Genomic DNA, 14079 nt, shown 5'->3' on the forward strand with positions numbered 1-14079 from the left:
TGATCTAAAGAAATAAGATCAAAAGAAGGAACGGGGGGGAAGCGGGGCTGGGGTTGTGGCTCAGTGGTTAAGTGTCCCTGGGTTCTATCTCTGGTACCAAAAAAGAAAAAAGAAAGGAAGATGTCAAATTATCACTGTTTGCAAATGATATGACCCTCTACTAAGAAGATCCAAAAAGCTCCACCAAAAGACTGCTAGAGCTAATAAATTCAGCAAAGAAGTAGGTTACAAAATCAACATTCAAAAATCCACAGCTTTCCTATGTACCAACAATGAATCTGCTGAGACAGTAATCCGGAAAACAATCCTATTCACAATACCTTAAGACAAAACAAAACAAAAAACCTAGGAATAAATCTAACCAAGGAGGCAAAAGACCTCTACAATGAAAACTATATAGAACATTGAAAAAGAAACTAAAGACGTTAGAAAATGGAAAGACGGCCCATGTTCATAGATAGGCAGAATTAATATTGTTAAAATGGCCATACTACCAAAAGCAATATATAGATTCAAGGCAATTCTCATAAAAATACCAATGACATTCTTCACAGAAGTAGGGAAAAAAAAAAGTCCTAAAATTCATTTGGGAGAATAAAAGACCTGCCAGAACAGCCAAAGAAATTCTAAGCCAAAAAAACAATGCCGGAGGCATCACATCTAACTTCAAATTATACTACAGAGCTATAGTAACAAAACTGCAAGGTACTGGCATCAAAACAGCCACACAGACCAATGGTACAGAATAAAAGACACAGAGACAAACCCACACAGATACAGTCAACTGATTCTTGACAAAGACACCAAAAACATTGGAGAAAAGACAGTCTTTGTAACAAATGGTGCCGGGGAAACTGGTTATCCATGTGTGTAAGAATGAGACTAGACCCTTCGCTTTCACCCTGCAAAAAAAATCAACTCAAGATGAATCAAAGACCTCAGAATTAGCCCAGAAACCATGCATAGGCAATGATATTCTCTCTTTTTTCTTTTGTGGTTCTGGGGATTGAATCCACAGCCTTGTGCATGCAAGGCAAGCACTTTACCAAATGAGCTATATCTCCAGCTCGCCTTTTTCCCAATAGGACCTGTAAACCTCAGGAAATAATGCCAAGAGAATAAATGGGATGGCATCAAATTAAAAAGCTTATGCACAGCAAAAGAGGAAACAATTAGGAATGTGAAGAGAGAACCTGCAAAATGGGAGAAAATCATTGCAAGCTACCCTTCTGACAGGATTAATATCTAGAATATATAAAGAATCAAAAAACATCAAAAAAAATAAACCCAATCAATAAATGGACAAATGAATTAAATAGACATTTCTCAAATAAATACAAATGGCCAACAAATACATAAGAAAATGTTCAACATCATTAGCAATTAGGGAAATGCAAATCAAAACTGAGTTGTTGTTTTTTGTTTTTTGGTATCAGGAATTGAGCCCAGGGGCACTTAACCACTGAGTCACATCTCTAGGCCTCTTTTGTACTTTATTTAGAGATAGGGTGTCTCTGAGTTACTTAAGATCTTGCTAAGTTGCTGAGGCTGGCTTTGAGCTCATGATCCTCCTGCCTCAGCCTCCCAAGTTGCTGGGATTACAGGTGTGCACCACTGTACCTGGCTACACTGAGATTATATCTCACTCCATTCAGAATGACTGTCATCAAGAATAAAACAATAATAAATGCTGGAGAGGATGTGAAAGAAAAGGAACACTTTGACACTGTTGATGGGATTGTAAATTAGTTACAACCACTATGGAAATCAGTATGGAGACTTCTCAAAAGACCAGGTATGGAACCACCATAGGACCCAGCTATCCCACTCCTTGGTATTTATCCTAAAGAATTAAAGGCAGCATACATACTAGAGCAATCCATGCATAGCTATGTTTATAACAACGTAATTCACAATGGTCAAACTATGAAACCAGCCAAGGTGTCTATCAACAGGATAAAGAAAATGTGGTAGAGCGCCCGCCTAGCACGGGCGAGATCCGAGTTCAATCCTCAGCACCACATAGAAATAAAGGCATTGTGTTGTGTCCATCTACACCTGAAAAATAATATTAAAATTAAAAAATCATCAGAAACATATTAGTGTTTCTTTAAAAAATGTGGTATATATACACACAATGGAGTTTTATTCAGTCATAAAGAAAAGGCAAATTGAGTCATTTGTAGGAAAATGGATGCAAATTGAGACCATTATATTAAAGGAAATAAGACAAACTCAGATGATCAAGGGTTAAATGTTTTCTCTCATGTGGAAGCTAGAGAGGAAAAAGGAAAAGAAAAGTGGGGGCAGTCTCATGAAATCAAGGAAAGATCAGTAAGACCCAGGAAAGAGGCCGGGGGAAGGGAGGAGGGAAAGGCAAGGGGGAAACACTGGGGGGTGATATTGGCCAAATTATATTGTTCTATTGCATGCACACATGAATATGTCACAACAAACACCACCATTATATACAACCAGAATTCACCTATTAAGAATATGGGAAAAGTCAGGCACGGTGGCTAGTGCCTACAGTGACTCGGAAAGCTGAGGCAGGAGTTCACAAGTTCAAGGCCAGTCTCAGCAGCTTAGTGAAGCCCTAAGAAACTTAGTGAAACCCTGTCTGAAAATAAAAAACAAAAAAAGGAGCCAGGCACAGTGGCATACACCTGTAATCCCAGCGGTTTGGGAGGCTGAGGCAGGAGGATCCTGAGTTCAAAGCCAGCCTCAGAAATTGTACTAAGCAACTCAGAGAGGTGCTGTCTCTAAATAAAATACAAAATAGGGCTGGGGATGTGGCTCAGTGGTCAAGTGCCCCTGAGTTCAATCCCCAGTAACCCCCCTCCCAAAAAAGGATTGGAGATGTGGCTCAGAGGTTAAGTGCCCCTGGGTTCAATCCTCAGTACCACCAAAAAAAAAAAAAGAAAGAAAGAAAGAAAACTCAAAGAAGTAGGTAGCGATGGTTAGTTATTCGCTGGACAAAGTGGTAGGTTGCGAAGGATCAACTAAATTAGGTGGGAAGGATTAAAAGTTAAAGGTTATTTTAACATCCTAGCCCCCAGCTCTGTGCCCAAACACCCCTGGCCTAGTGTTCCTGGTCCTCGTCATAGGCCCGTAACACTGGTGCTTTGCCACCTATTTCACCTGGCTGCCCTTAATTCTTGGCCTAAGCCAGTTTGCCTTATCACCAAGTCATTGTTCATTACTTTATCCAAAGACATTACTCCCCTGGCCCTATGGCTTATCCACATTTCTGTTCCCGACCACATCCCCATACCCAACCCTACCTGGCTTTGTCCAATTGGCTTGAGGCTCTGGGCAGTCGGCTTAACTGTGCTTACCACCTATCTTTATTTAACTGGCCTTTCTTTATTTAAGGGGCACTTTTGTCCTGGCTATACTTTCTCTCCTTATTTTCTAGGCACTCCACCTGTGCCCTAGTCCCTTGCCCAAACAACCCTGGCCTTACTAATCCCTTCATCCAAAACCGCCTTACGACGTGGTGTGAGCCACCAATCTTTACTTAGCCAGCCCTCTAATCCTTGTCCCACCCTCTGGGGATTTTTTACAGGTCAACCCAGCCATGATCCCTGACCCTACCTAGAGTTCCTACTTCCTCCACCTGGGTCCTGTCTACGCCTCCTCCTCCCTCCACATCCTTATGTCTTGAGCCACCTGGCTTTAGCCATCCACCCTTGACACAGCCTTACCAGTTGGTGCTGACCACTTATCTTTTATTTAGCTGCCCTTCACACCCTGGCCTTAAGCTCTGGGGCTTAAGTGTCCCTTGGTGCCCTTATGCCCCTCACCTTACTTCGCTGTCTCATTGCCTCAAAAACTGGCCCTTAGGGAATAATTTTGAATCACGCATCTTTATTTAATTAACGTTAGCATCAAGTCTTTTCTCCCTGACCTTAACTACCTGGCCTTGTCCCCTCCCCTTGCCCACCCGGCCATTTTTCCAGCCAGACCCCTGGCCGTATTTCCATTATTGTACCCCCTGCCCAGCTCTGCTCCCCACACCCCCATGCCAAGTCCTACCTGGCCTTTCCCTCCTGGCCTTAAATTCTTGGCCTGATCAGCATGGTGTTAAACCATATGGATTAACTGAGGTGGCCTTAATTTTTGGCCTTATCTTCTTGACTTTACCACCTGGCCTCACCCTATTGGTCTTTTTGCCCTATCTGTGCCCACTGGACACCTGGTCCTCCACCCTCACCCAGCCCTACAGCCTCCATTCTGAAGCCCCTACACTCCTTTGACTTGTGTACCTGGCCTGCACCTCACTGCCCAAAGCACCTGGCCTTGCCAACTTGGTATTAACTGCCTATCTTTATTTATCTGGCCCATAGATCCTGGCCCTACCCTCCCAGTTCCCCCATCCAGTCATTTTCTCCTTCTGTATACATGGTCTACTCCTCCGGACCCCCTGGCCCATCTGAATAAAATTTGGGGTCTTTTTGAATTTTTACTTTCAACACTAGCAATTGAATCCAGGGGCACGCTCCCACTGAGCTAAACCCCCAAACCTTTTTATTTTAGTTTGAGATAGACCCTTGCTAAATTGCCCAGTTGTCCAGGGTGGCCTCAAGCTTGGGATCCTCCTGCCTCAGCCTTCTGAGTTGCTGAGATTATAGGTGTGTGCTAGAGCTCACAAGTACATCTCACTTTTCTCATATTCTATAGGAAATTTAAATTGGAAAGTAGTTCAGGAAATTGCCCATGACCTTGCTAGAATTTTCATCAGTCTCTGAACTTTCAGTTGGTGCCCCTCAGTCTTTTGACCTGTGACTTCTGTCTTGAGTCTTATTGTGGGATTTGAGTTTCTTACCCTGATCCTCTGTGAAAGAGAGCATTGGGGTATATTCGGTTTATGTACTGTTTTTTGGTACTGGGGCGAACCTAGAAGGGCTTTATCACTGAATGACATCCTTTTTATTTTTTATTTTGAGACAGGGTCTCATTAAGTTGCTTAGGGCCTTGCTAAATTGCTGAGGCTGGCCTTGAACTTGCAATCCTCCTGCCTCAGCCCCCTGAGTTGCTGGGATTGCAGGCGGGCATCACCAGACCAGCCATCTCCCATTTCTTGACCAGTGTCAGTGCTTAGTGTTGAAAGATAACTGTTTCAAGCAAAGGAAGGGAGGGAGGAAGACATGAATGCTGGAACACTTGTGCATTGCTGGTGGAAATATAAAATGGTGTAGCCACTATGGAAAAGATTTTGGCAGTTGGGTGAGGTGGTGCATGCCAGTAATCTAGTGGCTGGGGAAGGTGAGGTAGGAGGATCTTGAGTTCAAAACCAGCCTCAGCAAATTAGTAAGACTGTAAGCAACCTAGTAAGATCCTGTCTCAAAATAAAAAAATAAAAAGGGCTGAAAATGTGGCTCAGTGGGTTAAATATCCTTGGATTCAACCCCCAGTACCAAAAAAATTAAAAAAGGAAAAAAGAAAACATTTTGGCAGTTCCTAGAAGATACAGATAGCTAAGCACAGTGGTGTATGATTGTAATCCCAGCAGCTAGGGTGTCTGACGCAGGAGGATTGTTAGTTTGAGGCCAGACTCAGCAACTTAGAGAGACCCTGTCTCACAAAAAGAAAAAAGAAAAAAACTGGAATATAGTTCAGAGGTAGAATGCCCCTGGTATGATCCCTAGTTCCAAGTAGTAGTAGTAGTAATAATAATAATAATAATAAAATAAGAAGAGGAGGAGGAAGAAGAATGTGGGGTGTAGATTAAAAAAAAAAAGCCTGGGAAATGTGATAAGAATTGAGGCTGTTTGGTACACGAGTTCATGATACTATTCTCTTTCCTGTATATTTGAAATTTTCACTAGTACACAATGAAAAAAATTAAAGAAAAAAGGTGAAGAAGAGAAAAAAATCTATGTAGCATATACAAGTTTTTTTCTTTTTAGTTTTTGCTTTCCTTCTTTTGTTTTTTGGTGTGTGTGTGTGTGTGTGTGTGTGTGTGTGTTTTTAAATAAGGTCTCACTATATTGCCCAGGCTGGGCTTGAACTTCTTGGTTCAAGTGACCCTCCTCCTCCCTCAGCCTCCTGAGTAGTTGAAACTCTAGGCTTGTGTCACCATGCCTAAACTCAGACATAAATTTATGTGAAATAATATTATGAATATATTCTATTTTTTTTGGACACACTTAAGGACACACAGGCCAAGCACTGCTCTATCACTGAGCTACACCCCCAGCCAGCCCCGAAGTTTTAAAGCTTCATACCTAAATAACAGCAATAAGCCACTACCCAAGTTAATATTCTTTTTTTTTAAATACCAAAGCAATTGTTCTTAAAAACTATATAATCATCAGAATCACGTAGGAAATTCAAAGAAACAAAATACAAAGCACAGGAACAGAACTGTAGCTTAGTGGTGGAGGCCTTGTCTAGTGTGCACAAGGCCCTGAGTTCAGTCCTCAGCACTGCAAAATAAATATAAAAAATAAAAAAGCACAGATTGGGGGCTGGGGTTGTGGCTCAGTGGTAGCATGCTCGCGTAGCATGCATGGGGCACTGGGTTCAATCCTTAGCACCACATAAATGTAAAATAAAGATATTGTGTCCACCTAAAAAACTAAAAAATAAATATTAAAAAAAGCACAGATTGCAGATCCTGATGATCCTCAACCTGCACCTTGTGCTCCAAGAATCTACATTTCTGTTAAGTTTCCCAGGGGATTCCAGGGATCACTTGGGAACCACCAACACTACATCACGTGCCTTCCACACTTTTCCTGGATAGGACAGCAAGGGAACGGATGTTGTGAGGAGTTAGAAAGCTATCATGAACATCCACATGCTGAGAATGGTGGCTTTGGGTGCAGAAAATGGTTTAGATACTTTGACGTACTGTCTCTGTTTATTCATCTATAGGAACACTTGATTGTAACCTCACCTGTGTAAAGCTCTATCTGGCATAGCACTCAAGGTATGTTAGCTGCTGCTACTGTTATTGTTATTATTATTGAAGAAAGCCCTGGACTAAGAAGTAGATAGACACAGGTTCAAATCCTATCTCCACCACTTTCTAACTGTCTGACTTTGAGCAAATGACTTAACCTCTCTGAACCTGTTTCCCCATCTGTCAAATGATGACAAAAATCACAGCAATTATATTATGTGAGAAGATATGTTGTTAGGCTGAAAGACAATGTAAAGCTCAGTGCTCACAGTGCTAAGCCTATAAAAGCATTCAGCAAATAGAAGCAAGTAGCTGTTTTAAAGTATTTCCTGGAAGAAGGGACCTTATCCTCCAGGGCCCCAGCTTAGGTGACCTTGCTGGACTGTGGATATGCTATCACCTGAGAAAGTCAAAAAGCTATCGTGAGCTGTTCTTTCCACCGGGAGCTGTTTTTTTCTCAGGCTGGGAGAGGCTGTGCTTTACACACCTGTGCATGAACCTGGGCCAGCAGAAGGTAAAGGAACAGAGAGTGCAGAGGCTTGGAGAATTCTACTCAGTGACTTGCCAGGTCCATTCTTCTACCCTGTGGTAGGCGCCCCAGAGGTCCAAGCTGTTACAGTTTAGCATGCCTCTTCCAATGGGAGAAATTTGTAGCTGTCCTTCTCTTCCCCTCAGAATTCACCCAGACTACCCCTGTGGAAGACTTCCGGCAGCACCTCTGGTAGTCCCTGTCCTGAGGAGCTCTTCTGGTATCATGCACACAGAACCCAACTCACATCTTGATTCTGCCGTGTGACTTTGGGGCAGTCACTTAACCTCTCTCAACTTCCACGGCCTTCTCTATAAAATAGGGTTTGTCATTGGAGCTACCTCGAGTCTCCAAGCACTACCGTTTCCAATCGATATCAAAGGTTTGTGCCAGTTCCTATTATGCAATCTGGTAGGGTTAGTGCTCTGCTAGTGGTAGTTAATACTACCAGCCTTAGAAGACTCTGTAGCACCTGTAGCGACTCCTTCCTGGGATCACCCCTAATCACCACTGAGCATCCTCCAGGCCCCAAGCCAGGAGCCATGCCTATTTCTGATTTGTTCTCACCAAAGAACCCACACAAGAGGGATGTAGTGTTTTGCCATCCACAACAGCTTTGCAGCCATCACTCAAACTGGGGCTGAAGAGGCAAAATGAGTCAGTTGGACTGAAATGGGGTCCTGAACTACCCCAGTCTCCCTGGGTCAGCACAGGGACAAATTCTGTGAACATCTGTAATCACTGGGCAGTAGAATCTTCTGTGATAATGAAAATATTCTACTCCTACACAGCTACTAGCCACATGAGCTCATTGAGGAAGCATGGCTAGAGACTGAGAAACTAAATTTTTTTTCTTATTGAATTTTACCTTGACTTTTTTTGGGGGGGCGGGGTGCTAGGGATTGAACCCAGGGCCTTGTGCATGCAAGGCAAGCACTCTACCAACTGAGCTATGTCCCCAGCCCCCTACCTTGACTTTTAGGCTGAGTTTCATTGTGTTATACAGGCTAGTAATTCATAGGTTCAAGCAATTCTCCTGCCTCAGTCTATTGAGTAAGTACGTTGACTCTGAGTAGCAAGGACTATAGGTATGTGTGACTCTGCTGGTCTCTATTTCGTCTCCATGGTCCTGATGTATCCTCAGGGGAAACCTCGGTTTCCTTATGAGGAAAGTGGCCAAGATGCATGCCAGAAAAAAATAAATGATTAGATGAAACACAACCATGTACTTGAAAAAGACACTTTACCTCCATGGTCTTGATCCCTCAAACCCATAACTCTAATTATGAGAAAAACATCAAACTAATTCCAATAGGGCAGAACCTACAATTCCCTGACCAATACTCTTCAGAATTATCAAGGTCATTAATAAGGGAAGTCTCAGGCACTGTCACAGCCAAGGGAGCCCAAGGAGACATGAGAGCTAAATTGAAATAGGCTATCCTAGAATAGAAAAATGTCATTGGTCTCAGCTTCTCAGGAAGCTGAGGTAGAAGAATTGAAAGTTCAAGGTCAGCTGTGGATGTAGTTCAACGTTAGAGGGTTTGCCTAGGATGTACAAGGTCCTGGGTTCGATCTCTAGTACTGCAAACAAAACACAACAAAAAAAAAAAAAACAGAGTAAATGATAGATTAAATAAATTAAAACATCAAGGCCTCTTTCTACCTCAAAGAGTCATTGCAGACATCACATAAGAACCCAATAGGAGGACTGGGGATGTGGCTCAGTGGTAGAGCACTTGCCTAGCACGTGTGGGACACTGGGTTCGAGCCTCAGCACCACATAAAAATAAATAAATAAAATAAGTTATTGTGTCTACCTACAACTAAATATATATACTCAACAAGAAAGCACCAAATAAATCAATTATAAAAATTATAAATATTATATTTTATGTGTTCCAATATCCAAATGAATAAGGGATATTGGAACACATAAACTCAGGAGGCTGAGGCAGGGGGACCACAAGTTCAAAGCTAACCTCAGCAACTCATCTGGGTTCTAAGCAACCTAGCAAGTTATAAAAAATAGCCCTTTTATGTGTTCCAATATTCCTTATCCAAAGGGGCATAATCCTTGGGAGCTGGGTGCAATGGCAAATACCTGTGATTCCAGCAGCTCAGGAAGCTGAGGCAGGAGGATCACAAGTTTGAGGCCAGCCTGGGCAACTTAGGGAGGCTATCAGTAACTTAGTGAGACCCTGTTTCTAAATTAAAAATAAAAAAGGGCTGGGGATGTGGCTAAGTGCTTAGTGTCCCTGGGTTCCATCCCTGGTAACAAAACAAAATGCAAAATGCTTGGAATTTGGATTTCAGATTTTGTTGGATTTTGGAATATTTTCATATACATAATGAGCAATTTTGGTGATGAGATCTAAGTCTAATCAAGTCTAATCATGCCTCATACACATAGCAATAATGTAACCTTACACAATACTTTAAGAGTGCTTATGTTTTGACAGCAACCTGTCAAATGAAGTCAGATATGGAATTTTCCACTTGTGGCCTCATGTTGTGGATTTTGGAGCATTTCAGATTTTTTTTCTTTTTTTTTAAATTTTTAGTTGTAGATGGACACACTACCTTTATTTTATTTGTTTATTTTCATGTGGTGCTGAGGATCGAACGATCAAACTCAGTGCCTCATGCATGCTAGGTGAGTGCTCTGCCACTGAGCCACAACTCCAGCCCCGCATTTCATATTTTCAAATTAAGGATGCTCGATCTGTATGTAAATATCCAGAATAGGTTAATCTGTAGAGTCAGATAGCAGATTAGCAGTGGTCAAGGGATGTGGTAGAATTACTGCCTACAGCTACAAGATTTCTTCTTGGGCTGGATGAGGTTCAGGAGGCTGAGGCAGAAGGATTCCAAGTTCAAGGCCAGCCTGAGCAACTAAGCCAGACCCTGTCTCAGAACAAACAAATAAATAAACAACAACAACAAAAACAAAACAAAAAAACTGGGGGTAAGTAGCAGATATTGAACCCAGGGGAGCTTAAAGCTTAACCACTGAGACAGGGTCTTGCTAGTTTGCTTAGAGCCTCAATAAATTGCTGATGCTGGCTTTGAACTTGTGATCCTCCTGCCTCAGCCTCCTGAGCTCCTGGGATTACAGGCTTGTGCAAAAAAAAAAAAAAAAATTAAAGGCAGAGGATTTAGCTCAATGGTAGAGCACCTCTGGGTTCAATTTCCAGTACCATACACACACAAAAGTTTCCTCAGGGTGCTGAAAATGTTCTGAAATTAAACAGAGGTGGTAGTTCCACAACACTGTGAATGTTCTAGATACTACTGAACTGTACACCTAAAGTGGTTTAATGTTAAGTAAATTTCACCAAAAAGATATTATGTAGACATTTGATATGACAGTCCCCAAACTCTCTTCTATGTTACAAGTCAGACCCAAGTCTTTGAAACTCCACAGCCCAGGATTTTTGAAACCCAAACTGGTGAGTAGGGAAGAAAAGTGGTTTTGGCATTGGGGGGTGGGGGTGGTGAGACTTGTGCCTCAGCATCAGACAGACCTAAGCTTGAGACCCTGCTCTGCCATTTGCTAGCTGGATAACTTTAGGCAAGTACCCCCTGCCCCACCAGAACTAGTTGCTTCATCTGCAAAGTGCATGATTGTTGGAACTATTCAATGACACCCACTGCACAGACCCAGGCACTTGACAAGACCAGGAGGCAATAATCATTTCCTTCTTGTCCCCCTTTCCCAGTTGCACTGTACAGGACGGATGGCTTTGATCCCCTCCCACACGGAGCTGGCTGAGTGCCAAAGAATGGGGGGTGAGAGTCAGGGTTTCAAGGTCTACAAAAAGCCAGAAATCATCTTTTTAGTTAAAAAGTGCCAGCCGCAAATTCATAACATTTTTTCCATCGATCCCTTGCAGGCAAACTCATCAGGGCTGTTCCCCTAATAGACTCAAGGCCAACCCAAATTGGCTGAGAGCAAAATAAACAGCCTTATCTTGGGGGTGTGGGGCCCCTTACTATAAAAACGGAGGCCACTGGTCTCTTTAGCGTCTTTCCTACTCAAGATGAAATTCCTCTTGCTGGCTGCTCTGCTTGCAGGTAAGTACCCCTTTCCCCTTTGTGTGGGCTAGATATTCCTCCTCATGTATGGGGGAACTCAGATCACAGGAGACAGGGCTAGGCACAGCTGGAAGTCTCGATTTGAAACTCCCTGTGGGACTGAAGATCTCCTGGATTGGGGGTTCCCTCCTCATCTCTCAAATCCTCAACATCTGACACCTTTTCAGTCTCCAGGTTTGAACTCACATGATTCCTTTTAGAAAGGTCTCCCTTGCCCATCCACCCAAACTATGAGACACCCCCACTTTTTTCCCCCTCTGCTATATTGCCTTGCCACGATGACCTCCCAGAACATAACCTGTTTCAGCAATTCTCATCTTGTTGATTAATTGATTTGTTTCTGTCCCACTCACCTGGCTGGCTGGCACCTTGTACTGGGTCAGACACAGTGAATCAAACTCAGGTGGAGTTTGAATCCCACTCATTCATCCATCGTTCATTGATTCATTCAGCATTGATGGAGCCCTCTGAGGAATCAGGCTCTGAGTTGAGACCAGCAACTCAGAGATGAATGAGCCCTAGTCCCAGTCCAGGCGAGCATGCGTGCATACATAAACATACACACGCACCCACGCACCAAGCCACGGTTCTTGGCTTCTGCAGAGTAGGGCCGGCTAGATCAAAGGGAGAGGGAGGGAAGGGAGAGAGAAAGCAGGGGAACAGGGCAGTTGGGTCCCTCCTGCCTGAACAGGCTCTAGGCCTCTGCTCCTCCTGCACCTGTTAATTGCCACCACAGAGCCACTCACAGAGAAGAGCAGCCAACTGCCATTCTATCCTTAGCCCTGGAGTTTAAGTACAGTGAGTGGTCCCAGTGTGCCTCCCAGAAAAATTGAGAAAAAGAAGGGCAAATCATGGACAGTAAGAAAATATTGATGGCTGATTAAATAGGACCCTGGCCAGCCATGGTGATACATACCTCTATTCCCAGCGATTTGGGAGGCTGAAGCAGGAGGATTGAAAGTTCAAGGCTAATCTGGGCNTTTTTTTTTTTTTTTTTTTGGTGGGGGCAGGTACCCAGGATTGAACTCAGGGGCACTCAACCACTGAGCCACATCCCCAGCCCTATTTTGTATTTTATTTAGAGACAGGGTCTCACTGAGTTGCTTAGAGCCTTGCTGTTGCTGAGGCTGGCTTTGAACTTGGGATCCTCATGCCTCAGCCTCCGGAGCTGCTGGGGGCCTCCGACACGGCACCAGGCTTCCTGTGCTCTTTTCAGGAGTCAAGCTGCCAGGAGTCAAGGAGACAGAGAGCAGGCAGGAAGTGGACCTCTGGGGGTGCCAGACCAATCTGAACTCAGGGCTGCGTTTTCTTGCAGGGAGCGTTACTGCGCACAACATCAGCCCTCGGGCGGTGTGGCAGTTCCGCAATGTGATCAAGTGCACGATCCCCGGGAGTGACCCCTATAAGGACTACAACAACTATGGCTGCTTTTGTGGTTTGGGTGGCTCAGGCACCCCTGTGGATGAATTGGACAGGTGAGTGATCCATCTAGAGGGAGACTTGAAGAGTCCTTGTTGGGATGGGGAAAGGGCACAAGCCAAGGATCTCGAGAAGCACAGAAAGGGGACATGCATGTTAGCTAAGGATAACATGTTTCCACCTTTTGTCATAAGAAACACAGGCCAAGAGTGCCCTGCATTCAGTGTTCCCTGTTAGAAATGGAAAGCAGAAGCCAGATGTGGTGGCGCACACCTGTAACCCCAGCAGCTCGGGAGGCTGAGGCAGGAGGATTGCAAGTTAAAAGCCAGCCTCAAAAATCTGGCGAGGAAGTAAAAATTTTCTCCCAAGCTGTAGTTATGTGGCTTTGTCTCTGTGTCCTCTATTCTGTACCATTAGTCTACAAGTTTATTTTGGGCCAATACCATGCTGTTTTTGTTATTGCTCTGTAGTGTAGTTTAAAGTCTGGAATAGTGATGCCACCTACTTTATTCTTTTTTTTTTTTTTTTTTATTGGTTGTTCAAAACATTACACAGCTCATGACATATCATCTTCCATACATTTGATTCAAGTGGGTTATGAACTCCCATTTTTTACCCCAAATACAAGTTGCAGAATCACATCGGTTACACATCCACATTTTTACATAATACCATATTAGTGACTGTTGTATTCTGCTACCTTTCCTATCCCCTACTATCCCCCCCTCCCCTTCCCTCTCATCTTCCCTAGAACACTAATCTCTATTTTATATAAAGAACTCAAAAAGCTAAGCACCAAAAAAATAGCCCAATCAATAAATGGGCCAAGGAGCTGAACAGATACTTCTCAGAAGATGATATACAATAAATCAACAAATATATTAAAAATGTTCAACATCTCCAGCAATTAGAGAAATGCAAATCAAAACTACTCTAAAATTTCACCTCATTCTAGTCAGAATGGCATCTATTAAGATCACAAACAACAATAAGTGTTGGGGAGGATGTGGGGAAAAAGATACACTCATACATTGCTGGTGGGACTGAAAATTGGTGCAGCCAATATGGAAAGCAGTATGGAGATTCCTTGGAAATCTGGGAATGGAACCACCATTTGACCCAG

General features: G+C 43.3%; 1 protein-coding gene across 1 annotated transcript in view; it reads left to right on the forward strand.

Moving 5' to 3' along the window:
- Nucleotides 1–11385: 11385 nt before the first annotated feature.
- The window catches only part of Pla2g1b (phospholipase A2 group IB), a 10074-nt gene continuing 7380 nt past the window's right edge, over nucleotides 11386–14079 (forward strand). The window contains exons 1-2 of the mRNA XM_015505168.2: nucleotides 11386–11516; nucleotides 12853–13012. Coding sequence (XP_015360654.1) covers nucleotides 11483–11516; nucleotides 12853–13012 — 194 coding nt within the window. The 5' untranslated portion in view covers nucleotides 11386–11482. The remainder of the gene's footprint in view (nucleotides 11517–12852; nucleotides 13013–14079) is intronic.

Source organism: Marmota marmota, unplaced genomic scaffold, assembly GCF_001458135.2.
Source record: "Marmota marmota marmota unplaced genomic scaffold, marMar, whole genome shotgun sequence".
In the NCBI taxonomy this organism is placed as follows: domain Eukaryota; kingdom Metazoa; phylum Chordata; class Mammalia; order Rodentia; family Sciuridae; genus Marmota; species Marmota marmota.